The sequence below is a fragment of the Carcharodon carcharias genome, chromosome 4 (assembly GCF_017639515.1).
Source record: "Carcharodon carcharias isolate sCarCar2 chromosome 4, sCarCar2.pri, whole genome shotgun sequence".
NCBI lineage: Eukaryota > Metazoa > Chordata > Chondrichthyes > Lamniformes > Lamnidae > Carcharodon > Carcharodon carcharias.
Window position 1 is genome coordinate 198,129,920 of NC_054470.1, and position 27,753 is coordinate 198,157,672.

A 27,753-nucleotide genomic window follows, 5' to 3' on the forward strand; every position below is an offset into this window, starting at 1 on the left:
ACTGTCCCTCTGACATTGAAGCACTCCCTCAGTACTGAGCCTCTGTCACTGCAGCACTCCCTCAGTGCTGCCCCTCTGACACTGCAGCACTCCCTCAGTACTGACCCTCTGACATTGCAGCACTCCCTCTGTACTGACCCTCTGACAGTGCAGCACTCCCTCAGTACTGACCCTCTGACAGTGCAGCAATCCCTCAGTACTGACCTTCCGACAGTGCAGCACTCCCTCAGTACTGACCCTTTGACAGTGCAGCACTCCCTCAGTACTGACCCTCTGACACTGCAGCACTCCCGCAGTACTGTCCCTCTGACATTGGAGCAGTCCCTCAGTATTGACCCTCTGACCGTGTAGCACTCCCTCAGTACTGACCCTCTGACAGTTCAGCACTCCCTCAGTACTGACCCTCTGACAGTGCAGCACTCCCTCAGTACTGACCCTCTGACAGTGCAGCACTCCCTCAGAACTGACCCTCCGACAGTGCAGCACTCCCTCAGTACTGGCCCTCTGACAGTGCAGCACTCCCTCAGTACTGACCCTCCGACAGTGCAGCACTCCCTCAGTACTGACCCTCTGACACTGCAGCTCTCCCGCAGTACTGTCCCTCTTACATTGGAGCACTCCCTCAGTACAGACCCTCTGACCGTGCAGCACTCCCTCAGTACTGACCCTCTGACAGTGCAGCACTCCCTCAGTACAGACCCTCCGACACTGCTGACTCCCTTACGACTGAACCTCTGACACTGCAGCACTCTCTCAATGCTGTCCCCTGACAGTGCAGCACTGCCTCAGTACTTACCCTCTGACACTGCAGCACTCCCTCAGTACTGACCCTCTGACAATGCAGCACTCCCTCAGTACTGACCCTCTGACACTGCAGCGCTCCCGCAGTACTGTCGCCCTGACATTGGTGCACTCCCTCAGTACTGACCCTCTGACACTGCAGCACTCCCCTAGTACTGCCCTTCTGACACTGCAGCCCTCTGTCAGTACTGACCCTCTGACACTGCTGCCCTACATCAGTACTGACCGTCTGACACTGCAGCACTGCCTCAGTACTGACCCTATGACACTGCAGCACTCCCTCAGTACTGACCCTCTGACTTTGCAGCACTCCCTCAGTACTGACCCTCTGACAGTGCAGCTCTCCCTCAGTACTGACCCTCTGACACTGCAGCACTCCCCCCGTACTGACCCTCTGACACTGCTGCACTCCCTCAGTACTGACCCTCTGACAGTGCAGCTCTCCCTCAGTTCTGACCATCTGACACTGCAGCCCTCTCTCAGTACAGACCCTCTGACACTGCTGGACTCCCTCAGTACTGACCCTCTGACACTGCTGGACTCCCTCAGTACTGACCCTCTGACAGTGCAGCTCTCCCTCAGGACTGACCCTCTGACAGTGCAGCACTCCTTCAGTACAGACCATGTGACAGTGCAGCACACCCTCAGTACTGACCCTCTGACACTGCGGCACTGCCTCAGTACAGACCTTGTGACATTGCAGCACTCCCTCAGTACTGACCCTCTGACAGTGCTGCACTCCCTCAGTACTGACCCTCTGACAGTGCAGCACTCCCTCAGTACTGACCCTCTGACAGTGCTGCACTCCCTCAGTACTGACCCTCTGACACTGCAGCACTGCCTCAGTACTGACCCTCTGACAGTGCAGCACTCCCTCAGTACTGACCCTCTGACAGTGCTGCTCACCCTCAGTACTGACCCTCTGACAGTGCTGCACTCCCTCAGCACTGACCGTCTGACACTGCAGCACTTCCTCAGTACTGACCCTATGACACTGCAGCACTCCCTCAGTATTGACCCTCTGACAGTGCCGCACTCCCTCAGTACTGACCCTCTGACAGTGCAGCTCTCCCTCATTACTGACCCTCTGACACTGCAGCACTCCCTCTGTACTGATCCTCTGACACTGCAGCACTCTCTCAGTACTGACCCTCTGACACTGCAGCACTCCCTCAGTACTGACCCTCTGACAGTGCAGCACTCCCTCAGTACTGACCCTTTGACAGTGCAGCACTCCCTCAGTACTTACCCTCTGACACTGCAGCACTCCCTCAGTACTGTCCCTCTGACATTGAAGCATCCCTCAGTACTGAGCCTCTGACACTGCAGCACTCCCTCAGTACTGCCCCTCTGACACTGCAACACTCCCTCAGTACTGACCCTCTGACAGTGCAGCTCTCCCTCAGGACTGACCCTCTGACAGTGCAGCACTCCCTCAGTACGTACCATGTGACAGTGACGCACTCCCTCAGTACTGACCCTCTGACACTGCGGCACTGCCTCAGCACAGACCTTGTGACAGTGCAGCACTCCCTCAGTACTGACCCTCTGACACTGCAGCACTGCCTCAGTTCTGTCCCTTTGACAGTGCAGCACTCCCTCAGTAATGACCCTCTGACAGTGCAGAACTGCCTCAGTACTGCCCCTCTGAGACTGCAAATCTCCCTCCGTACTGATTCTCTGACAGTGCAGCACTCCCTCAAAACTGACACTCCGACAGTGCAGCACTCCCTCTGTACTGGCCCTCTGACAGTGCAGTACTCCTTCAGTATAGACCCTCCAACAGTGCGTCTCTCCCTCAGTACTGACACTTCGACAGTGCAGCACTCCCTCAGTACTGACCCTCTGACACTGCAGCACTCCCTCAGTACTTACCCTGTGACAGTGCAGCACTCCCTCAGTACTGACCCTCTGACAATGCAGCACTCCCTCAGTACTGCCCCTCTGACAGTGCAGCACTCCCTCAGTACTGACCCTCTGACAGTGCAGCACTCCCTCAGTACTGACCCTCTGACAGTGCAGCACTCCCTCAGTACTGACCCTCCGACAGTGCAGCGCTCCACAGTCCTGACCCTCGACAGTGCAGTACTCCCTCAGTAGTGACCCTCCAACAGTGTAGCACTCCCTCATTACTGACCCTCCGACAGTGCAGCACTCCCTCAGTACTGACCCTCCGACAGTGTAGCATTCCCTTTGTACTGAACCTTTTAGCAATGCAGCTCTCCCTCAGATCTTAACCTCTCACAGTGCTGCACTCCCTCAATAGCAATCCTCTGACAGTGCAGAACTCCCTCAGTACTGACCCTCTGATGTTGCAGCACTCCCTCAGTACTGACCCTCTGACGGTGCAGCACCTCCTCAGGATTGCGCCGCATTGAGTTTCTCTCCTCAGTTCCCTGGACTGTGATTTGACTTCTCGATTTTCTGACTCGGCGCTGAGATTATTGCGCACTGGGTTCTCACCTTTCACCTTCTGATGCGATGCTCTGTGTTTAATCTCTGCCCACTTGTATTTCAGAATTCCTTGGAGGAAGTCAGCCTATCTCCAGCTCCTTCCACCAGACGATGGGCCCTCATCGACATGTTCTCACTCTGTATCTCCTCTGCCTCTCCATAGCCATGAGCCTGGCCTGTTTCTGTGAGAAGTATCCATGGTCTCAATGGTCAACCTGTTCCCTGACCTGCGGGGGGGGCCAAACCCGTCGGTACAGGTTAGTGCCCCATCGGAATTTGACATCGGTTTGGAAAACTCTCCATCTTGGATAGGGCGAGTGTTAGGGTGCAGAGTGGACTGGTAAGAGGGGTGAGAGAGAGTGATGTGGGAGGGGAAGGAAGGAAAGGGGGGTGTAGGAGGGAGAAGGGAGGGGAGGGAGGGAGGAGAGAAGATGGGGACGGTTGGTGTGGGGTTGAGTAAGGGTGAGGTAGGGGTTGAGGGGTGTGGGCAGAGTGTTGTGAGAGGAGGGGTGGGAGGTCAGGGATGTGGTAGCAGAATGCAGGGGTTCCGGGGGTTTGGGACAGTGTGATTTTGGCGGGGGCGGCGCGGACTTGGAGGGAGGGTTGGGAGGGGAGGTGATGCGGAAGTGCAGGGGGAGAATGGGGGACAGTTGCTGTGAGGGGTAATTGTGGGGGGAAGGGGTGGGAGAGCCGCAGTAATCCGATTAATAACCCAGTCTCTCACCTTGTTTCGCTCAGAAAGTTTAATATGGACGAATATTACCACAAGTTTAACTGCGAAAACATCTGCACTCCCCGTGTGCAACAGGAGGAGTGTAACACCCAGGGGTGCAGCACCCCCTGTCAGATCGGCGACTGGTCAAGCTGGTCAACATGTGACCCCTGTGTCAAGAAACAGGTACACCCAGACTTTTCGAAACCCTGTTTTCCTCTTATCAGGTGGGGGGAAGAGGAGAGGGGAGGGAGAGAGGCAGTGGGGAGGGAGGGTGGGGTCTAGACGCAGGGTGATTAGAGGGGGGGTGGTGGATGAAGAGGGATGGCCTAGAGTAGAAGGAACTTAGGGGCATCGGGAGGTGAGGGGAGAATGGGGGAGAAGGGTAAGGGAGGGGCAGAGGAAGGTGAGGGGGAGAGAGAGAAGGGGTGTGGACGACTGCATGGGTGTGTTGAAGGGAGAGGCAGTGAGAGGGGCAGCAGAGTGAGAGGAGGGGGGATGGAGTCGAGGAGGCACTGTGGAGCGGTCAGGAGGCAGAGGGGAGGTTGGGGGCTGGGGTGAGGGGGGCAGGAGAGATTGGGGGAGGGCGAGGGGTGAGAGGCGACAACAGTTCTCAGTGTGTCTGGACTGGTCAAGGACTCTGGTTTCCTTGAAAGCAGGATCGAGTGACACTGAGAGGACAGCCGAGAGAGAACCTGCTATACTGCCAGCGGTAGAATAGTGCTTGATATAAAAGCCAATTCAGTTCGAGTCACTGTCTTGAGAAGGGAGCCAATAGGAACACAATGCTCAGGAATTAAGACCTTCTGGAGTGCAGGTCATACCCCAGGATTGGAACCCCCAGAAATGGCCACTGCCTCCCCCTGCCCTAGTATTCCATCTCTCCCAGCCTCTCCCATGCCAGGGGCTCAAGGGGTTTCCTGGTACTAGAGCTCCATAACCCCCTCTGGCATTGCTGGACTCCATATGGGAAGGCTGCAGAGCGATACTGACCCTCTGACACTGCAGCACTCCCTCAGTACTGACCCTCTGACAGTGCAGCAAACCCTCAGTACTGACCCTCTGACAGTGCAGCACTCCCTCAGTACTGACCCTCCGACAGTGCAGCACTCCCTCAGTACTGACCCTCTGACACTGCAGCACTCCCTCAGTACTGACCCTCTGACAGTGCAGCACTGCCTCAGTACTGACCCTCTGACACTGCAGCACTCCCTCAGTACTGACCCTCTGACAGTGCAGCACTCCCTCAGTACTGACTCTCTGACAGTGCAGCACTCCCTCAGTACTGACCCTCTGACAGTGCAGCACTCCCTCAGTACTGACCCTCTGACAGTGCAGCACTCCCACTGACCCTCTGACAGAGCCACTCTCCCTCAGTACTGCCGCTCTGATAGTGCAGCACTCCCTCAGTACTGACCCCCTGACAGTGCAGCACTCCCTCAGTACTGACCCCCTGACAGTGCAGCACTCCCACAGTACTGACCCCCTGACAGTGCAGCACTCCCTCAGTACTGACCCTCTGACAGTGCAGCACTCCCACAGTACTGACCCCCTGACAGTGCAGCACTCCCTCAGTACTGACCCTCTGACAGTGCAGCACTCCCTCAATACCGACCCTCTGACAGTGCAGCACTCCCTCAGTACTGACCCTCTGACACTGCAGCACTCCCTCAGTACTGACCCTCTGACAGTGCAGCACTCCCTCAGTACTGACCCTCTGACAGTGCAGCACTCCTTCAGTGCTGACCCTTCGACAGAGCAGCACTCCCTTAGTACTGACCCTCTGACAGTGCAGCACTCCCTCAGTACTGACCCTCTGACAGTGCTGCACTCCCTCAGTACTGACCCTCTGACAGTGCAGCACTGCCTCAGTACTGACCCTCTGACAGTGCAGCACTCCCTCAGTACTGCTCTGGGAATGTCAGTCTATATTAGTGCTCAAGTTCTGATGTAGGATTTGGACCCTTGGTGTTCTGACTGGTGGGTAGCTGTGGTCCCTCTGAGTCCTTACTGACATTACACTTAAGTAGATAGACTGTCACTTTGTTTTTAGAGGTCCCAGATGCCCTGTTGGCCCCGTTGAGCTGTTATCAGCCCACTCTGCCACAACGGTGATGCAAAACCTTTTAAAACCTCAATGGGCCAAGAGCAGTTGTAATGGGTGTACAAGCAGGGAGCTGGCTGGATCCAGCAGTATCTGTGCCTGAGTGAATTGAAGGACTGTAAGGTCTCTCTATGGGTTTGCCTCCTGTGAATTGCAACCAGCATGGAGTTGAGGGGCTGAATAGCCTCCGTCTGTGCTATAATGATTCTACTGACTGCTCTGTAACTGTCCTTCCCCGGGGATCTTTAGTTTCGTTACAGGGCTCTGCTGAAGCCAGCCCAGTTCGGAGGCCGATGTGAGGAAACAGAGATGACCAGTGACAGGCCGTGTCTACCCAACAAACTCTGCAACATTCGGCAAGCAGACTGCGTCAATATGTTCCGCTGTCAGAATGGTAAAAATATCCTCATTCAGCAATACTTCACATAGCACAGAAAGTTGCTATTGGCCTATTCTCTCCATGCTGGTTCTTTGAAAGAGCTACCCAGTTAATCCTGATGTCTACCATTTCTTTCTTTATTCATTCATGGGATGTGGGCTTCACTGGCTGGGCCAGCATTTATTGCCCATCCCTAGTAGCCCTTGAGAAGGTGGTGATGAGCTGCCTTCTTGAACTGCTGCAGTCCATGTGGTGTAGGTACACCCACAGTGCTGTTAGGGAGGGAGTTCCAGGATTTTGACCCAGCGACAGTGAAGGAACAGCGATATATTTCCAAGTCAGGATGGTGAGTGACTTGGAGGGGAACTTCCAGGTAGTGGTGTTCCCATCTATCTGCTGCCCTTGTCCTTCTAGATGGTAGTGGTCATGGGTTTGGAAGGTGCTGTCTAAGGAGCCTTGGTGAGTTCCTGCAGCACATCTTGTAGATGGTACACACTGCTGCTACTGTGCGTCGGTGGTAGAGGGAGTGAATGTTTGTGGATGTCAAGCTTCTTGAGTGTTGTGGGAGCTGCACTCATCCAGACAAGTGGGGAGTCTCATAGGACAAGGGCAACAGATAGATGGGAACACCACCGCCTGGAAGTTCTCCTCCAAGCCACTCCCCATCCAGACTAGGAAATACATGCCATTCCTTTACTGTCACTGACTTGTGCCTTGTAAGATGGTGGACAGGCTTTGGGGAGTCAGGCGTGAGTTACTCACCGCAAGATTCCTCTGACCTGTCTTGTAGCCACAGTATTTATATGTCTAGTCCAGTTCAGTTTCTAGTCAATGGTAACCCCCATTCGGGTCCCCTAAGGGACATATCTGCTAGACTGGGTCTGAGGTGAGGAACCAACAAGAGGGAAAAACATACGTGACCTCATCCTCACCAACCTGCCTGCTGCAGATGCATCTCCCCATGACAGTATGGGCATGAATGACCACCGCACGGTCATTGTGGAGATGAGGTCCCGCCTTCACATTGAGGATACCCTCCATCGTGTTGTGTGGCACTACCACCGTGCTAAATTTTGAACATATCTAGCAATTCAAGATGGGCATCCATGAGGCTCTGTGGGCCATCAGCAGAAGCAGAACTGTACTCAAACACAATCTAACCTCATGGTCCGGCATATGCCCCACTCTACCATTACCATAGAAACATAGAAAATAGGAACAGGAGTAGGCCATTCGGCTCTTCGATCATCCAACTCAATAGCCTGCTCCCGCTTTCTCCCCATATCCCTTGGTCCCTTTCACCCCAAGAACTATATCTAACTCCTTCTTGAAAACATACAATGTTTTGGTTTCAACCACTTTCTGTGGTAGTGAATTCCACTGGCTCACCACTCTCTGGGTGAAGAAATTTCTCCTCATCTCAGTCCTAAATGGTCTACCCCATATCCTCAGACTGTGACCCCTGGTTCTGGACTCCCCCACCATCAGGAACATCCTTCCTGCATCTACCCTGTCTAGCCCTGTTAGAATTTTATAGGTTTCTATGAGATCCCCCCTCATTCTTCTGAATTCCAGCGAATATAATCCTAACCGACTCAATCTCTCCTCATATGTCAGTCCTGCCATCTCAGGAATCAGTCGGGTAAACCTTCGCTGCACTCCCTCTATAGCAAGTACATCCTTCCTCAGATAAGGAATATTCCAAGTGTGGTCTCACCAAGCCCCTGTACAATTGCAGCAAGACATCCCTGTTCCTGTACTCGAATCCTCTCGCTATGAAGGCCAACATACCATTTGCCTTCTTTACCGCCTGCTGCACCTGCATGCTTACCTTCAGCGACTGGTGTACAAGGACACCCAGGTCTCGTTGCACATTCCCCATCTCAATTTATAGCCACTCAGATAATAATCTGCCTTCCTGTTTTTGCTACCAAAGTGGATAACCTCACATTTATCCACATTATACTGTATCTGCCATGCATTTGCCCACTCACTCAGCTTGTCCAAATCACACTGAAGCATCTCTGCATCCTCCTCACATCTCACCCTCCCACCCAGCTTTGTCTCATCTGTAAATCTGGCGATATTACATTTAGCTCCCTCACCTAAATCATTAATATACACTGTGAATGGCTGGGGTCCCAGTACCAATCCCTGCAGTACCCCAATAGTGACTGCCTGCCATTCGGAAAAAGACCCATTTATTCCTACTCTTTGTTTCCTGTCTGCCAACCAGTTTTCTATCCATCTCAATACACTACCCCCAATCCCATGTGCTTTCATTTTACACGCTAATCTCTTATGTGGGACTTTGTCGAAAACCTTCTGAAAGTCCAAATAAACAACATCCACTGGCTCCCCCTCATCAACTCTACTAATTACATCCTTGAAAATTTCCAGTAGATTTGTCAAGCATGATTTCCCTTTCGTAAATCCATGCTGACTCTGTCTGATTCTGCCTCTGTTTTCCATGTGCTCAGCTATTAAATCTTTTATAATGGACTCTAGAATTTTCCCCACTACCGACGTCAGGCTGACTGGTCTATAATTCCCTGTTTTCTCTCTACCTCCCTTTTTAAATAGTGGGGTTACATTAGCTACCTTCCAATCTGTAGGAACTGTTCTATAGTCTATAGAATCTCGGAAGATGACCACCAATGCATCCACTATTTCTAGGGCCACTTCCTTAAATGCTCTGGGATGTAGATTATCAGGCCCTGGGGATTTATCTGCCTTCAATCCCATCAATTTCCCCAACACCATTACCCTACTAACACTGATTTCTTTCAGTTCCTCCCTCTCCCTAAATCCTGTGTTCCCCAACATTTCTGGTATGTTATTAGTGTCCTCCTTTGTGAAAACAGAACCAAAGTATGTACTAACTATTGCAGAGAAGGTTGTTGAAGGGTCATTCGGACTCAAAACGTTAACTGTGTCCCTCTTCGCAGATGCTGCCAGACCTGCTGAGTTTTTCCAGGTATTTTTGTTTTCGTTTTGGATTTCCAGCATCCTCATATTTTTGCTTTTACCAGAATATGTATCTAGTTGGTCAGCCATTTCTTTGTTCCCCATTATAAATTCCCCTGTTTCTGACTGTAAGGGACCTACATTTGTCTTCACCAATCTTTTTCCCTTCACATACCTATAGAAACTTTTACCGTCAGTTTTTATGTTCCCTGCAAGCTTACTCTCGTACCCCATTTTCCCCTTCTTAATCAATCCCTTGGTCCTCCTTTGCTGAATTCTAAACTGTTTCCAATCCTCAGGTCTGTTGTTTTTTCCGGCCAATTAGTATGCCTATTCCTTGGATCTAATACTATCTCTAATTTCCCTTGTAAGCCATGGTTTGGCCACCTTTCCTGTTTTACTTTTGCACCAGACAGGAATAAACAATTGTTGCAGTTCACCCATGCGCTCTTTGAATGTTTGCCATTGCCTATCCACCGTCATCTCTTTAAGTAACGTTTCCCAATCCATCATAGCCAACTCGCGCCTCATACCATCGTAGTTTCCTTTATTAAGATTCAGGACCCAAGTCTCAGAATCAACTACGTCACTCTCCATCTTGATGAAGAATTCTATCATATTATGGTCGCTCATCCCCAAGGGGCCTCGCACAACTAGATTGTCAATTATTCCTTTCTCATTACACAATACCCAGTCTAGGATGGCCTATTCTCAAGTTGGTTCCTCAATGTATTGGTCCAGAAAACCATCCCGTATACACTCCAGGAATTCCTCCACTATGGTATTGTTATTAATTTGATTTGCCCAATCTATATGCAGATTAAAGTCACCCATAATTACAGATATTCCTTTATTGCATGCGTCTCTAATTTCCTGTTTAGTGCCATTCCCAACATCACCACTACAGTTTGGGGGTCTATAGACAACCCCCACTAACGTTTTTTGCCCCTTAGTGTTTTTCAGCTCTACCCGTACAGATTCCACATCATCGGAGCTAATATCTTTCCTCACTGTTATGTTAATTTCCTCTTTAACCAGCAATGCAACTCCACCAACTTTTCCTTTTTGTCTGTCCTTCCTAAATACTCAATACCCCTGGATGGTCAGTTGGGATCCCTGGTCACTCTACAGCCATGTCTCCGTAATCCTGACTATATCATACCTGTTCACACTTATTTGCGCGGTTAATTCATCCACTTTATTGTGAATGCTCCTCACGTTAAGGCACAATGCCTTAAGGCTTGTCTTTTTAACATTACTTGTCCTGTTCCCACTATTTTTCACTGAGGCCCTGTTTGATTCTTGCCCTTGATTTCTCTGCTTATCACTTTTCTTATTCCCCTTTCTGTCTTTTGTTCTTGTCTTTGATTACCCTCCTCTGACTCCTCGCATAGGTTCCCACTCCACTGCCATTTTAGTTTAAACCCTCCCCAGTCACTCTTGCAAATGTTCCCCTAGGACATCAGTCCCAGTCCTGCCCAGGTGTAACCCGTCCAGTTTGTATTGGTCCAACCTCCCCCAGAACCGGTCCTAATGTTCCAGGAATCTGAAACCCTCCCCTTCACACCATCTCTTCAGCCACGTATTCATCTGATATATCCTGCTATTTCCACTCTGACTGGCGCGTGGCACTGGTAGTAATCCTGAGATCACTACCTTTGAGGTCCTACTTTTCAGCTTACTTCCTAACGTCCTATATTCTGCTTTTAGGACCTCATTCCTTTTTTTACCTATGTCATTTGTTCCAATGTGTACCGCAACCACTGGCTGTTCACCCTTTTCCTTCAGAATGTCCGCTAGCTGCTCTGAAACACCTTTGACTCGCAGCAGGGAGGCAACATACCATCCTGGAGTCTCAGTTGCAGCCACAGAAACGCCTATCAATCCCCCTTACAATTGAATCCCTTATAACTATTGCATTCCCACACATTTTACTCCCCCCCTTTGCAGCAGAGCCAACTGTAGTGCAATGAATTTAGTTGTTAATGCTTTCCCCTGTGAGGCCATTCCCCCAACAGTATCCAAAGCGGTATATCTGTTTTGCAGGGGAATATCCACAAGAGATTTCTGCACTGCCTGCCTGGTCCTCTTGCTCTGCCTGGTGGTCACCCATTCCCTTCCTGCCTGTGGACTCAGCCTGCAGTGTGACCACCTCTCTCTACATGCTATCCATGATACTCTCCACCTCGTGGATGCTCTACAGTGTCCCCAGCCGCCTCTCCAACTCCGAAACACGGGCTTCCAGGAGCTGCAGCTAGAGACACTTCCCAAACACATGCTGGCCCTGGGCGCTGGAAATGTTCCCTTCTTCCCACATAGAGCAGGAGGAGCATACCACGGCTTTGAGCTCTCCTGCCATGACTCACCCCTTTAAATTAAATTAAACCTTTTAGAAGATACTTAATATCAAATAATATCAGTTACTCTAGGGCCCTTCTTCCCTGCTCCTCATTGTTACAGAATATAGCCCTTACAAACAATGAACCACAAAATAAGACTTTAAAAACTATAAGTGATAAAAGTGGTAAATACTTACCCGACCATACTCACAGTACTCAAAGGATCACCCTGTTTCCTCCTCACCAAACTCCCTCAGTCACCAAATTCCAACTTAAACATTCTACTACAGCCCAAAGCAGCACTCCAGTGCAGACAAAGTCAGCACTATAAGAAGGCCTGTTTTTGTGTTCTCTGAAAACCTGTTTAAGCCAGTTATCTAATTAACCATCAAGCCAAGGGATCAACCCTGGTTTAATGAAGAGTGCAGGAGGACATGCCAGGAGCAGCACCAGCCATACCTAAAAATGAGGTGTCAAGCTGGTGAAGCTATAACACAGGACTACTCGCGTGCCAAACAGCATAAGCAGCAAGTGATTAGACAGAGCTAAGTGATCTCACAACCAATAGATCAGATCTAAACTCTGCAGTGCTGTCACATCCAGTCATGAAAGGTGGTGGACAATTCAACAACTCACTGAAGGAGGGTTCTCCACAAATATCCCCATTCTCAATGATGTAGGAGCCCAGCACATCAGTGCAAAAGATAAGGCTGAAGCATTTGCTACAATCTTCAGCCAGAAGTGCCAAGTGGATGATCGAACTCGGCCTCCTCCAGAGGTTCCCAGCATCACAGGTGCCAGTCTTCAGCCAATTCGATTTACTCCATGTGATATCAAGAAACAGCTGAAGGGAATGGATACTGCAAAGGCTATGGGCCCTGACAATATTCCAGCAATAGTACTGAAGACTTGTGCTCCAGAACTTGCCGCACCCCTAGCCAAGCTGTTCCAGTACAGCTACAACACTGGCATCCACCCGGCTATGTGGAAAATTGCCCAGGTATGTCCTGTACACAAAAAGCAGGACAAATCCAACCCAACCAATTACCGCCCCATCAGTCTACTCTCGATCATCAGTAAAGTAATGGAAGAGGCCATCAATAGTGCAATTAGCAGGACTTGTTTAGCAATAACCTATTCACTGATGCCCAGTTTGGGTTCTGCAGGGGTCACTCAGCTCCTGACCTCATTACAGCCTTGGTTCAAACATGGATGAAAGAGCTGAACTCCCGGGGTGAGGTGAGAGTGACTGCCCTTGACATCAAGGCAGCATTTGACTGAGTGTGGCATCAAGGAGCCCTAGCACAACTGGAGTGAATAGGAATCAGGGGGAAAACTCTCCACTGGTTAGAATCATAACTAGCACAAAGGAAGATGATTGTGGTTGTTGGAGGTCGGTCATCTTAGCTCCAGGACATCACTGCAGGAGTTCCTCAGGGTAGTGTCCTAGGCCCAACCATCTTCAGCTGCTTCATCAATGACCTTCCTTCCATCATTAGGTTAGAAGTGGGCATGTTCGCTGATGATTGCATAATGTTCAGCACCATTCATGACTCCTCAGATACTGAAGCAGTCCATGTTCAAATACAGCAAGACCTGGACAATATCCAGACTTGGGCTGACAAGTGGCAAGTAACATTCACACCACACAAGTGTCAGGCAATGACCATCTCCAACAAGAGAGAATCCAACCATCGCCCCTTGATGTTCAATGGCATTACCATCACTGAATCCACTACTATTAACATTCTGGGGTTTAGCATTAACTGGAAACTGAACTGGACTAGCCATATAAATACTGTGGCTACAAGAGCAGGTCAGAGGCTGGGAATCCTGTGATGAGTAACTCACCTCCTGACTCCCCAAAGCCTGTCCACCATCTACAAGGCACAAGTCAGGAGTGTGATGGAATACTCCCCACTTGCCTAGATGAGTGCAGCTCCCACAGCATTCAAGAAGCTTGACACCATCCAGGACAAAGCAGCCCCACTTGATTGACTCCCCATCCACAAACATTCACTCCCTCCACCACTGACACACAGTAGCAGCAGTGTGTGTACCATCTACAAGATGCACTGCAGGAACTCACCAAGACTCCTTGGACAGAACCTTCCAAACCCATGACCACTACCATTTAGAAGGACAAGGGCAGCAGAAAGATGGGAACACCACCACCTGGAAGTTCCCCTCCAAGCCTCTCACCATTCTGAATTGGAAATATATTGTCATTCCTTCACTGTCACTGGGTCAAAATCCTGGAACTCCCTCCCTAACAGCACTGTGGGTGTACCCGCACCACATGGACTGCAGCGGTTCAAGAAGGCAGCTCACCACCACCTTCTCAAGGGCAATTAGGGATGGGTAATAAATGCTGGTCCAGCCAGCGACACCCATGTTCCCTTAAGGAATTTTTTAAAATCAAATGTTCGTATGAACAAATAATAAAAAACTCAAAACCATCTCCTCTGAGCAGGATGTGTTGTTCACAAGCCTGACCACCAGATTCACCCTTGCCCATGCTTTAGTGCCAGTCTTGTGCTTGCCTTTGCCTGTCCTTGTGCCTCTAGTTGCTGGAGGAGCACTGACGTTCGCTGGTGGAGACTGCAGATGGACTGTACCAACTGAGGATAGGCAGCAGCTGGCTGGTTGACAGACTCGTCTTCTTAGGCAGGCCCTCTGCATTGAGGATGACTACTCCGATTCATTGTGCTCTGAGATGGTGCTAAGTCCAGTGTGTGATCTGCAGTCTCTTGTCATGTGTGGAACAGGTTGTGCTTGAAGGGTTGGTAGCTGGGTTCTGTGGAGCTTTGAGGGCTCCCTCCAAAGCCTTGACTTCACCTCTGCACATTCCCAATAAAGTCTCTCGATGTGTCTCCCCAAATGGACCTTCACCATTTTGGCCGGTCACAAGCCAGGTTCTCCCATGGGGAGTTCTCTCAGTTCTCTCAGTTCCTTTGCCTCCGTCGCATCTGTTCTGATGATGCCGCTTTCCAAACTGGCACTTCTGACATGTCTTCCTTCTCCCTTAACCGAGCTTTCCCCCCACTGTGGTTGACAGGGCCCTCAGCTGTGTCTGGCCCGTCTCCCCTCACACCTTCCCCTCCCTCCCAGAACCATGTTAGGGTCCCCCTTGTCCTCACTTTTCACCCCACCAGCCTCCGCATTCAAAGGATCATCCACCGCCATTTCCGCCAACCTCAGCATGATGCCACCACCAAACACATCTTCCCTTCACCCCCAACTGTCAACATTCCATAGGGACCATTCCCTCCTGGACACCCTGGTCCACTCCTCCATCACCCACAACACCTCATCCCCCTCTCACGGTACCTTCCCATGTAACCACAGAAGGTGCAACACCTGCCCCTTTACCTCTACCCCCCACCACCACCCCCCCCCCCCACTGCCCCCATCTCCCCACTGTCCAAGGGCCCAGACACTCCTTTCAAGTGAAGCAGCATTTCACTTGCACTTCCCTCAACTTAGTCTACTGCATTCGCTGCTCCCAATGCAGTTTCCTCTACATTAGAGAGACCAAACACAGACTGGGCGACCGCTTTGCGGAACACCTTCGGTCTGTCCGCAAGAATGACCCAGACCTCCCTGTCGCTTGCCATTTCAACACTCCACCCTGCTCTCTTACCCACATGTCTGTCCTTGGCCTGCTGCATTGTTCCAGTGAAGCTCAACGCAAACTGGAGGAACAACACCTCATCTTCCGACTAGGCACTTTACAGCCTTCCGGACTGAATATTGAATTCAATAATTTTAGATCATGAACTCCCTCCTCCATCCCCACCCCCTTTTTTAATCCCCTTTCTTCTACATTCATTTTTATTTTTTATCCACTTAATTTTATCTTTATTTTTATTCATTTATCTGTGGTTTTATCCCCTTTTTATCCCATTTTTATCCTTTTTTTACCTTAGTTCACAACATCTTTGTCAATCCCTCCTTTGTCCCCACCAATTGTTGGCCTTCTATCCAGCTCCACTGGCCCCACCCTCCCCTAAACAGTATAAATTTCATCGCATTTCTACTTCTCTTCAGCTCTGAAGAAGGGTCATATGGACATGAGATGTTAACTTTGTTTCTCTCTCCACAGATGCTGTCAGACCTGCAGAGTTTTGCCAGCATTTTCTGTTTTTGTTTCAGATTTCCAGCATCTGCGGTATTTTGCTTTTATCTCCCATGGGGATGTTTGACCTCCTCAGGGATGCTTTAAGGACTTTCCTAAAGTGTTTGTGCTATCCTCCAGGGAGTCTGCTACTGCGATTGAGTTCCAGTTAGAGCAGTTGCCTCAGGAGATGTTGGATATGTCCGTCACACCCATGAAGAGTGATCCCCTGACATGGAAATTCAATGCGACTGATTGTACGGCCAATGAAACGCTGTCCCTGCCTCTGGCATTTCTCCAGCTGGAGGTACAAAGTGCAAACCCATAGGGGTGGGTAGGGTCTTCTGTGGAGATACTTACTCCAGCTCCCCCTCCCTCTGCATGGGATTCACCAAGCCCCTGTCTGCAGCCTCTCATTAGTTATGGTGCAGACCCAGGGACAGTGCAGCCGCAGCCCCTGTACCTCTTGGAGAGTTGAGTGACCCAGCCCTCTGCACCTTTGGGATGGGTGCACCAGCTCACATCAATAAACACTCCACAGCGGGAGTGATTCTGAAAGCAGTGCCTCTGCAAACTGGAAGGATGGCCCTTTAAATATCGCTGGCGGAGGGAGCTGGGGCTCCCTTGGGCATATTCAGTGGCGAGTGATTTGCAGAGGTGTTCATTGAAGCTGTGCAGTGAAAGTTATGAAAACCTTATGCCAAAAGAGCTGGAATGGCAGACTGATGTCACTACCTGAGGGCTCCTGAAAGTCTCAGACACACCCACACTCACTCCCTTACCCTTTGTGAAGATCCAACAACTCCTCACCCGTTACCACTCATATCTGAGCCTAGGTAGGCTCTCTGCAGACAATTCTGCCTTGGCCGATTACACCGGTCCCGATCTCACCCATTTTGCTGCGTAGATTGTGCCCAGGATCGCGAACCAGTGGGCATGGATTTACAGTAATTGGCAAAAGAAGCAAAAGCAATGAGGAAAAACATTTTCACGCAGTGAGTGATTGGGATCTGGAAGGTGCTGTCTAAGGAGCCTCGGTGAATTTCTGCAGTGCTCTTGTAGATGGTACACACTGCTGCTACTGTGTGTCGGTGGTGGAGGGAGTAGATGTTTGTGGATGTGGTGCTAATCAAGCGGGCCTGCTTTGTCCTGAATGGTGTCCAGCTTCTTGAGTGTTGTGGGAGCTGCACTCATCCAGGCAATTGAGGAGTATTCCATCACACTCCTGACTTGTGCCTTGTAGGGGAGTCATGAATGGTGCTGAACATTGTGCAATCATCAGCGATCATCCCCACTTCTGACCTTATGATGGAAGGAAGGTCATTGATGAAGCAGCTGAAGATGGTTGGGCCGAGGACACTACCCTGAGGAACTCCTGCAGTGATGTCCTGGAGCTGAGATGACTGACCTCCAACAACCACAACCATCTTCCTTTGTATGACTCCAACCAGTGGATGGTCTTCCCCCTGATTACCATTGACTCCAGTTTTGCTAGGGCTCCTTGATGCCACACTCAGTCAAATGACACCTTGATGTCAAGGGCAGTCACTCTCACCTCATCTCTGCTGTTAAGCTCTTTTGGGACATGGAATGCGCTGCCTGAGAGTGTGGTGGAGGCAGATTCAATTGAAGCATTCAGAAGGGAATTAGACTGTTATCTGTAAAGGAAGAACATGCAGGGTTACAGGGAGAAGGTGGGGGAATGGAACGAAGTGAATTGCTCATTTGGAGGGCTGTTGCAGGCATGATGGACCTTCTGTGCTGTAAGAATTCTCTGATTCTGTGATTCTGGTTGGGGGCAGTGACCCTGTTTGATTATTCCCTAAACCTTCACCCCAGAATATCGCTTATTGGGAGCAGCTAAATCAACCTGATAGCTACACTTTCCAGAGTCAAACTCTTTCACACTCTCCCCTCCTCCCTTCTCCAAATCCTTCTTCCTCTCCCCTCTACCCTCTACCTGTCCTCCAATCCTTCCTCCTCTACCTTCCACCCTCTGGTCTTCCCCTCCTCCCTCTACTCTCCCTCCACCCCTTCTGCCCACACTCCCCGTCCTCCACCCTCCATCTCCCTCTCTGATCTCTACCCTCTCCTGCCCCTACCATCCTCCCTTCCCCTTCACCCAACCCTATCTCCCCTCCCACCATTCCACCCCACCCTCTACATACACCCACCCTCCTCCTTCTTCCCTGCCCTCCTCCACCCCCCTCCTTATCCCCTCCCCTCTCCACCACCCTCTGCCCATCCCCAACCCCCTCCAATCCCCCTCCTTCTCCCATCCCCCACTGTATTTCAGGACGCTGTATCGCCCATGATCTGGAATGTAATGGGGAGCACGATTGTGGAGATGGTTCGGATGAGGAAGGATGTAGGAAGCAGGATTTGCCATGCCCCCGTGAGATTGAACCCCTCCCTGGAGCCCACCTCATCGGCAGCGGGTAGGAAAGAGTCAGGGGTCGGGATTGGCTTGGGTCAGAGATTGGGTGTGAGAGTGGTTCTGGGGTCAAGGGTGGGCATGGATCTGTGGTTGAGGTTGGACGTGGGTCAGGGACTGGGTGTGAGAATGGTTCAGGGGTCAAGGATGGGCGTGGGTCAGGAGTCGAGGGTGGGCGTGAGTCAGGGATTGGATGTGGGAGTGGGTCCAGGGTTAAGGGTTTGTGAGTGAGGCATTGGGGGCTTGGGTCAGTGGTTGGGACAAGTGGTTCAGGGGGTTAAGGGCAGGAATTGGTCAATGGTCAAGGGAGCATGGGTCTGGTTGGGAGTGGGAGTGGGTCGGGATAGGAGTGGGCCGAAGTCAAGGTCGATGTGGTTTATCAGATTGAGGAGCTTAGGCTCAGGGGCAGTCAGTGGGATGCAGGGTGTTGATGGTGGCTGGCATGGGTGGTGCCAGGTGCTGCCACCTTGGGCTGTAGCAGTAATGGGAATCCTCCAAACAGCAGGGGTTTGAGGGGGAACGTCCGTTTTACTTGGCAGCATGGAGAGAGTGTCCCCCTGCGTGGGGCGGAACAGTGGGAGAATCTGCCCAGGCTTCGAGCTGGGTTCAACAGGAGTCGGCATGAATGATGGAGAGAAAGAGGGAGAGAGAAAGAGAGGACGGAGGGACTGCGGTTGGGGAAGTAGGAGGGGGAGGGAAAAGGGGGATGGCGAAGGATGAGGTGGTGTGGGTGAAGGGTTGAGGGGGAGGGTTGTGGGGTGGGATCTGTGCACGGGCAAGGGGAGGAGGTAGATGTGGGGGATGGCGTGTATTTAGGGCAGGGGTTGAGTGCAAGTCGATGTGGCTGGCGGAGTTGGGAGGGGGAATGATGTGAGGCAAGTGGTGAGGGGGAGGGGTTGGCATGGGGTCAGGTGCGGCACATGGGGAGAGGGAATGGGAGAGGAGTTGATGATAAGATGGGTGTGGTTGTTGGTGGGGGAAGGGATAGGTGCAGGGAGTGGGTATTGTGGGTGTGGGAGTGAGTGGTGTGGGAGAGGGGTTGGGTGTGGAGGAGAGTCAGAGTGTGGGGGGAGTGGAGGGTTTGGGTGAAGGGGAGGGGTGGGTGTGGGGAAGGTGAATTTGGGTAAGGGGGAGAGGTGGGTGTGGGGAGTGGGTGGTGTGCGGAGGGGTGGATGGGGGGGGGCAAGTGAGGGTGTGGGGGAGAGTAAGCGTGTGGGTGAAGAATAGGGTGTGGCTGAGGAGTGAGGGATGGAGGATTGGCAGGCCCGCTGATGGATGGACCCTGGGCCAGTGTCCAGTCAGTCCTGGGGAGTGAAAAGGGAAGATGGTGGCGTAGTGATAATGCCACTGAGGACAGGGGTTCAAATCTCACCACAGCAGCTGGTCTCAGTAATGGTGACCATGAAACTATTGTTGATTCATGTCAAGGATTGTTGCAAAAACCCACAAATGCCTTTTTGGAGAAAGGAAATGTGCTGTCCTTAGCTGGTCTGCCCTACGTCTGACTCTAGACCCACAGCAATGTGGCTGACTCCTAACTGCCCTCTGGAATGGCCCAGCAAGCCACTCAGTTCAAGGGCATTTAGAGATGGACAACAAATACTGGCCTTGCCAGTGACGCCCACATCCTGTGAATGAATAAAGAGAGAGAATGGTGACCTGGGCAGTGAGCGACCTCAGGATATTGTGCTGAGTGAGGAAGTTAGCTAATGTTTATTGACAATGTGACAGTGGCCAGAATCGCTACTCCCTCAGCTGTCAATATACAGGTTTCCACCCTTTGGGCCCTTGATTCTGGAGAAGGCTCGCTGCTGGTTATTTAGGTTTCGTGTTGTTGCTGAACTTTAGCGGGGTTTTACTATTATTGTGTCCTCTCGTCTTACTATTACCTTGATGAGGCTCTGCTTCCCTATAACAGACTTGAGATAATCAGTATAGTTTAACTTGAAACCATTTATTTAGAACTATTTACAAGGAGCTCGGGGGTCACAGCCTATTCTGGGCGTAGCTCTCTCAGAGCCTTCAGGTCACCTGACTCCTGATGTCACTTGTACATCATTGATATCATCGTGGTCTCATTAAAACGACCATTAACCCATTGCTCTACAATGTAAATGCCAGTTAGATACTTAATATACGGGACTCCCCTAAAGGAAGAGACACGGGGGGGGGGGGTCTTGCTGGCTGTCCAGCAGTGAGTGAGACTGCCTCCTGGGATAAATTCTGCCCAATATTTCAGGTTAATGACAATTCATCACAGCTGATAACCGTATCCAGAACTGGAACAGTGAGCATTACCATAACTGACATAAGCCTAGATATAAAACCTCCAGGTAAGCAGCAATGCAGTAATCAGCCATGTCTCTCTACTCTGCAGGTACAATGTGTTGGCAGGGGAGATGGGAGGTGAAGTCCTCAACAACACACACTATGGTAGAGACTGCAGGACCATATCAAACATTTTCAAACGCTACCGAGTCTCCAGCAACCTGGAGAACATCACCTTAGAGGTACAAAACCCCAGGAATGGTGCCTATGTTAAACCGGGATAGATCCTGACTGAGGGATTGGAATTGGAGTCTCCATTCTCCATTAATTTGGGATAAATTCTAACCGAGGGATTGGAATTGAATTTTCCCTCCCTCTCCATTAATTTGGGATCAATCCTAACCAAGAGATTGGAGTTTGAGTCTCCCGATCTCCATTAATCTGGGATGGCTACTGGCTGAGGGATTGGAATTGGAGTCTCCCTCCCTCTCCATTAATTTGGGATCAATCCAAACTGAGGGATTGGAATTGAAGCCTCCCAGTCCCCAGCAATTTGGGATCAATCTTAACTGTGGGATTTCTTTTCCACTCAGGTGACTAATTTGGAAGACGATGTCACTGAGAATTTCTATCCTGATGCCTCAGACTATGAATCAAAGGTCTCATCCTCATCAAAACATTACAGTGATCACACGAGTTCCTTTAACATCCCGATCCTCTTTGGACGCAAAAAATCAAAGAAATCTGTACGGACATCCAGCTTCAGGGAGGTGATCAAGGCATCAACACAGAAGGTACCTTGGGAATACAACCAGAGAAAATTACCCAACTAGAGAACAGAATCTGTTCAGTATCTAACCCCGTGCTGTTCCTGTCCTGGGAGTGTTTGATGGGGATGGTGTAGAGGGAGATTTACTCTGTATCTAACCCCGTGCTGTACCTGTCCTGGGAGTGTTTGATGGAGACAGTGTAGAGGGAGCTTTACTCTGTATCTAACCCCGTGCTGTACCTGCCCTGGGAGTGTTTGATGGGGACAGTCTAGAGGGAGATTTAATCTGTATCTAACCCCGTGCTGTACCTGTCCTGGGAGTGTTTGATGGGGACAGTGTAGAGGGAGATTTACTCTGTATCTAACACCGTGCTGTACCTGTCCTGGGTGTGTTTGATGAGGACAGTGTGGAGTGAGCTTTACTCTGTATCTAACCCCGTGCTGTACCTGTCCTGGGAGTGTTTGATGGGGACAGTGTAGAGGGAGCTTTACTCTGTATCTAACCCCGTGCTGTACCTGTCCTGGGAGTGTTTGATGGGGACGGTGTAGAGGGAGATTTACTCTGTATCTAACCCCGTGCTGTACCTGTCCTGGGAGTGTTTGATGGGGACAGTGTAGAGGGAGATTTACTCTGTATCTAACCCCGTGCTGTACCTGTCCTGGGAGTGTTTGATGGGGACAGTGTAGAGGAAGCTTTACTCTGTATCTAACTCCGTGCTGCACCTGTCCTGGGAGTGTTTGATGGGGACAGTGTAGAGGGAGGTTTACTCTGTATCTAACCCCGTGCTGTACCTGTCCTGGGAGTGTTTGATGGGGACAGTGTAGAGGGAGCATTATTCTGTATCTAACCCCGTGCTGTACCTGTCCTGGGAGTGTTTGATGGTGACAGTGTAGAGGGAGATTTACTCTGTATCTAACCCCGTGCTGTACCTGTCCTGGGCGTGTTTGATGGGGACAGTGTAGAGGGAGCTTTACTCTGTATCTAACCCCGTGCTGTACCTGTCCTGGGAGTGTTTGATGGTGACAGTGTAGAGGGAGATTTACTCTGTATCTAACCCCGTGCTGTACCTGTCCTGGGCGTGTTTGATGGGGACAGTGTAGAGGGAGCATTACTATGCGTGTGAGAGCTATGGTGGGCATTGGTGGGCCTTGCATGTTTTGTGGGTTCCGCAGCTGATGGCTCTTTTTTTGGTTCTGTTCAGGATTCCGCGTTTGTCCGAGTGCATAAAACAATTGCAGTGTCAGAGTTCAGGATGAAGGAAACAGACCTTCATGCCTCTGAGACCTTTCTGGAAGCTGTGAGCAGCCTGCCGTTGGAGTACAATTATGCTATGTACAGCTGGATATTCCAGGATTTCGGAACTCATTACTTCGCCTCTGGGAAGACGGGTGGTGTTTATGATGTCCTGTATCAGTATGACAGGAATGCAATACAGAGTTCCGGTACACAACCTCAGGAGTCAGCTGGGCGGGGTGGGGGGCGGTGGTGGGGCGGGGAGTGGAGACTGGGGAGCTGCAGAGTTTGTGGGATATAGGGTGAGGGAAGTGGAGACAGGAGTGAGATATTGGGTATGGGCAGCAGAAACAGGGTGGGAGAGAGGGCTTTTTATTCATTCACGGGATGCGGGCTTCACTGGCAAGGCCAACATTTATTGCCCATCCCTAATTGTCCTTGAGTAGGTGCCTTCTTGACCCAATCTGGCTCACTACCAACTTCTCAAGGGTAATTAGGGATGGGTGATAAATGCTGGCCCAGCCAATGATACCTATATCCTATGAAAGCATATATAGAACATCAGGGAGAGGGGGAACCTACCCTGGATACTTTGTTCGAGGAGACAGTCCATACCCCTTGTTTTATTTATCCATTATCCAGCCTGCATTGGATGTGGGCTTTACTGGTAAGCCCAGCAATGATAGCCTATCCTGAACTGAGTGCCCTTTCAGAGGGCAGTTAAGAATCAACCGAATTGGGCCAATCACTTAGGACTGAGCTGAGGAGAAATTACTTCACTCAAAGGATTGTGAATCTCTGGAATTCTCTACCCCAGAGGGTTGTGGATACTCCATTGGTGAACATATTTAAGGCCGGGACAGACAGGTTTTTGGTCTCTCAGAGGATTAAGGGATATGGGGAGCGGGCAGGAAAATGGAGCTGAAACCCAAGTTCAGTCATGATCAGGTTGAATGGCGGAGCAGGCTCGATGGGCCGTGTAGTCTGCTCCTGCTCCTATTTCCACAGTCCACCTCTCACCTTCTCTCTGTGTCTCTTGCTCCATTCTCCATTTCTTCTCCGCTCTTCTTGTTTCTCCTCCTTCCCCAACATCCACACCCCCCCAGTGTTTCTCCCCTTCCTTCGCCAATCTTCCCCTCTCTTCCTGTCTCCCTCCTTCTGGCCCTCTCACATTCTGACTCCGACCTGCTTTACTGGAGGTCACCAGGCTGTGCCTCATATTTCTGCCATATTTTATGTTGACCTCACCTCTCCACAGGTCTGACACAAGCAGATATGTCAGAGTGTGTGAAAATCGAGACAAGAATACGTGTGCTCTTTGTCAAGGTCAAGAAAACCAGGACAAAATGTACAGACAACAGCATGACCATCAACACAAAAGGTAAGGAGAACAATGTCATAGGTCAGTCATAACACTCTTTCCTCTGACTCAGAAGGTCAGGGGTTCAAGCCCACTCTGAGAGTTGAGCACCAAATCTAAATTGTCCCACCCAGTGCAATATTGAGGGAGTGCTGCACTGTCAGAGGGTCAGTACTGAGGGAGTGCTGCACTGTCAGAGGGTCAGTACTGAGGGAGTGCTGCACTGTCAGAGGGTCAGTACTGAGGGAGTGCTGCACTATCAGAGGGTCAGTACTGAGGGAGTACCGCACTGTCAGAGGGTCAGTACTGAGGGAGTGCTGCACTGTCAGAGGGTCAGTACTGAGGGAGTGCTGCGCTGTCGGAGGGTCAGTACTGAGGGAGTGCTGCACTGTCAGAGGGTCAGTACTGAGGGAATGCTGCACTGTCGAAGGGTCAGTACTGAGGGAGTGCTGCACTGTCGGAGGGTCAGTACTGAGGGAGTGCTGCACTGTCGGAGGGTCAGTACTGAGGGAGTGCTGCACTGTCGGAGGGTCAGTACTGAGGGAGTGCTGCAGTGTCAGAGGGTCAGTACTGAGGGAGTGCTGCACTGTCGGAGGGTCAGTACTGGGGGAGTGCTGCACAGTCGGAGGGTCAGTACTGAGGGAATGCTGCACTGTTGGAGGGTCAGTACTGAGGGAGTGCTGCACTGTCGGAGGGTCAGTGCTGAGGGAGTGCTGCACTGTCGGAGGGTCAGTACTGAGGGAGTGCTGCACTGTCGGAGGGTCAGTACTGAGGGAGTGCTGCACTATCAGAGGGTCAGTACTGAGGGAGTGCTGCACTGTCGGAGGGTCAGTACTGAGGGAGTGCTGCACTGTCGGAGGGTCAGTACTGAGGGAGTGCTGCACTGTCGGAGGGTCAGTACTGAGGGAGTGCTGCACTGTCGGAGGGTCAGTTCTGAGGGAGTGCTGCACTGTCGGAGGGTCAGTACTGAGGGAGTGCTGCACTGTCGGAGGGTCAGTACTGAGGGAGTGCTGCACTATCAGAGGGTCAGTACTGAGGGAGTGCTGCACTGTCGGAGGGTCAGTACTGAGGGAGTGCTGCACTGTCGGAGGGTCAGTACTGAGGGAGTGCTGCACTATCAGAGGGTCAGTACTGGGGGAGTGCTGCACTGTCGGAGGGTCAGTACTGAGGGAATGCTGCACTGTCGGAGGGTCAGTACTGAGGGAGTGCTGCACTGTCGGAGGGTCAGTTCTGAGGGAGTGCTGCACTGTCGGAGGGTCAGTACTGAGGGAGTGCTGCACTGTCGGAGGGTCAGTACTGAGGGAGTGCTGCACTATCAGAGGGTCAGTACTGAGGGAGTGCTGCACTGTCGGAGGGTCAGTACTGAGGGAGTGCTGCACTGTCGGAGGGTCAGTACTGAGGGAGTGCTGCACTATCAGAGGGTCAGTACTGAGGGAGTGCTGCACTGTCGAAGGGTCAGTACTGAGGGAGTGCTGCACTGTCGGAGGGTCAGTACTGAGGGAGTGCTGCACTGTCGAAGGGTCAGTACTGAGGGAGTGCTGCACTGTCAGAGGGTCAGTACTGAGGGAGTGCTGCAGTGTCAGAGGGTCAGTACTGAGGGAGTGCTGCACTGTCGAAGGGTCAGTACTGAGGGAGTGCTGCACTGTCGGAGGGTCAGTACTGAGGGAGTGCTGCACTGTCGAAGGGTCAGTACTGAGGGAGTGCTGCACTGTCAGAGGGTCAGTACTGAGGGAGTGCTGCACTGTCGGAGGGTCAGTACTGAGGGAGTGCTGCACTGTCAGAGGGTCAGTACTGAGGGAGTGCTGCACTGTCAGATATTCTATCTGTTGCATGAAACTTAAAATTAGACCACCCCTGCCCTATCAGGTGGGGGCAAAAGACCCCATGACAGTCTTTGACATCTAAGGGGGAATTATATTCTGTGCCCTGACCAATATTTATCCCTCAACCAGCCTCACTAATACAGATAATCATCTCATCACCACATTACTTTTTATGGGAGCTTGCTGTGCACGCTTGCTGTTGCATTTCCTACCATACAACAGTGACTGAATTTCAAAATTACTTCATTGACACTGAAGAACATCCTGGCGGTGTGAAAGGTGCTATAAAAATGCAACTGTTTCTTGTTTGCAATGAAGGAACAAAAAGGAATTTGCTCCCCAAGGTTATCCTCGCTGTCCACTCTGTCCTGTTCCCTGAATATAATCATTTACTAGATGTGGGTGTCGCTGGGGGGCCAGCATTTATTGTCCATCCCTAATTGCCCTTGAGGTGTTGGTGATGAGCTGCCTTCTTGGGAGTGTTTGGGATTGAGAACGTACAGTCCCAGCCTCTCTAGTATTCACCCTCATCTCCACCCATCATATGTGACTGTGATACACTGGAAATCCAAAGCAGGGGCTGGATGTGTATGGGGATAGGAAGCGGTCACAATAGGTCAACCCCAGACCAATACTTTCAACCTCATCAAAGGTCACAGTGTCAGGGGTCAACCCCACGGGCTACAACTGGACCCTTGGCAGCCATAGGCGGTCCCGGTGACTGGGCTGTGGGTGGGGAAAGGGAGACTCACCATCAATACCCTTCCCTCTTTTTGTATGACACATACCTGCCCACTCAAGGTGGCCTGGGCAAGCACCAATAAGTGGTCTCCTTCTCCTCCCATGGCTTCATCCCTAACTCTCCCTGGCAGGGTGGGTAGGAGTAGATGAGAACAGACAATGAGTTTCTGGCCACTGAATAGGTGAACTTGACATATACCCAATACTATGCTTAAAGTACACCTGATATTGGGCCTGAAGTACGCCGATATTGAGCCTGAAGTGCACCGATATTGGGCCTGAAGTACACCCAATATTGGGTCTGAAGTACACCCAATATTGGGTCTGAAGTACACCCAATATTGGGTCTGAAGTACACCCAATATTGGGTCTGAAGTACACCCAATATTGGGTCTGAAGTACACCCAATATTAGACCTGCAGTACACCCAATATTGAACATGAAATACATCCAATTTGGGCCTGAAGCACACCTGATATTGAGACTGAACTACACCTAATACTAGGCCTGAAATACACCCAGTATTCTGTACAACCTGATCTTAGGCCTGAAGTACATAAATGCTGGGTCTAAAACACACCCAATGTTAGGCCTTAGGATATTGGGCCTGAGGTATACCCAATATTGGGCCTGACGTACATCCCACATTGAAACTGGGCTTGAAGTACACCCCATATTGCATCTGCAGCACACCCAATATTAGGCCTGAAGTATACCTGATATTGGGCCTCAATTGCATCTGATATGGGACCTGCAGTACATCCAATATTTGGCCTGAAGTACACCAATGTTAGGCCTGAAGTACACCCAATATTGGGGCAGAAGTGCACCCAGCAGTGGGCCTGCAGACACTCAGGCCTGTGATTTGTGTTGTGCTCAGGTTCGATTCTCGAAGCTGCGGAGAAGTCAGTATCCATGGTACGAGGAGGCCGGGCAGAGTATGCTGCAGCACTCTCCTGGCAGAAAGGCAAAAACTTCCCCACAGGCCAATACAAGCAATGGGTGGAGTCAGTCCGGGACAATCCAACAGTGGTGGACTTCAAGGTGAGTAAATACCATCCCGACTGCTCCAACTCCTGTCCCTGGCCCTCGATTATTCACCTGGGACTGTCACCTTCGACCTCCTGACCCCTTCCGCCATTCACCTGGGACTGTGACATAGTTTGTATTAAATTTAAATCCTTTCCATATGCCTGTTCAGATCTCTGTGGGTGGGGTGGGGTGGGGTGGGGACTGAATGCTCTTGGGAGG

General features: G+C 51.0%; 1 protein-coding gene across 1 annotated transcript in view; it reads left to right on the top strand.

Moving 5' to 3' along the window:
• The first annotated feature begins 3,320 nt into the window (after positions 1-3,320).
• The window catches only part of LOC121277393 (complement component C6-like), a 78,352-nt gene continuing 53,919 nt past the window's right edge, over positions 3,321-27,753 (top strand). Inside the window, exons 1-9 of the mRNA XM_041186805.1 lie at positions 3,321-3,512; positions 3,994-4,153; positions 6,321-6,465; positions 18,170-18,311; positions 20,685-20,817; positions 21,169-21,369; positions 22,547-22,787; positions 23,837-23,959; positions 27,383-27,546. Of these exons, the coding sequence (XP_041042739.1) occupies positions 3,367-3,512; positions 3,994-4,153; positions 6,321-6,465; positions 18,170-18,311; positions 20,685-20,817; positions 21,169-21,369; positions 22,547-22,787; positions 23,837-23,959; positions 27,383-27,546 (1,455 nt within the window). The 5' untranslated portion in view covers positions 3,321-3,366. The remainder of the gene's footprint in view (positions 3,513-3,993; positions 4,154-6,320; positions 6,466-18,169; positions 18,312-20,684; positions 20,818-21,168; positions 21,370-22,546; positions 22,788-23,836; positions 23,960-27,382; positions 27,547-27,753) is intronic.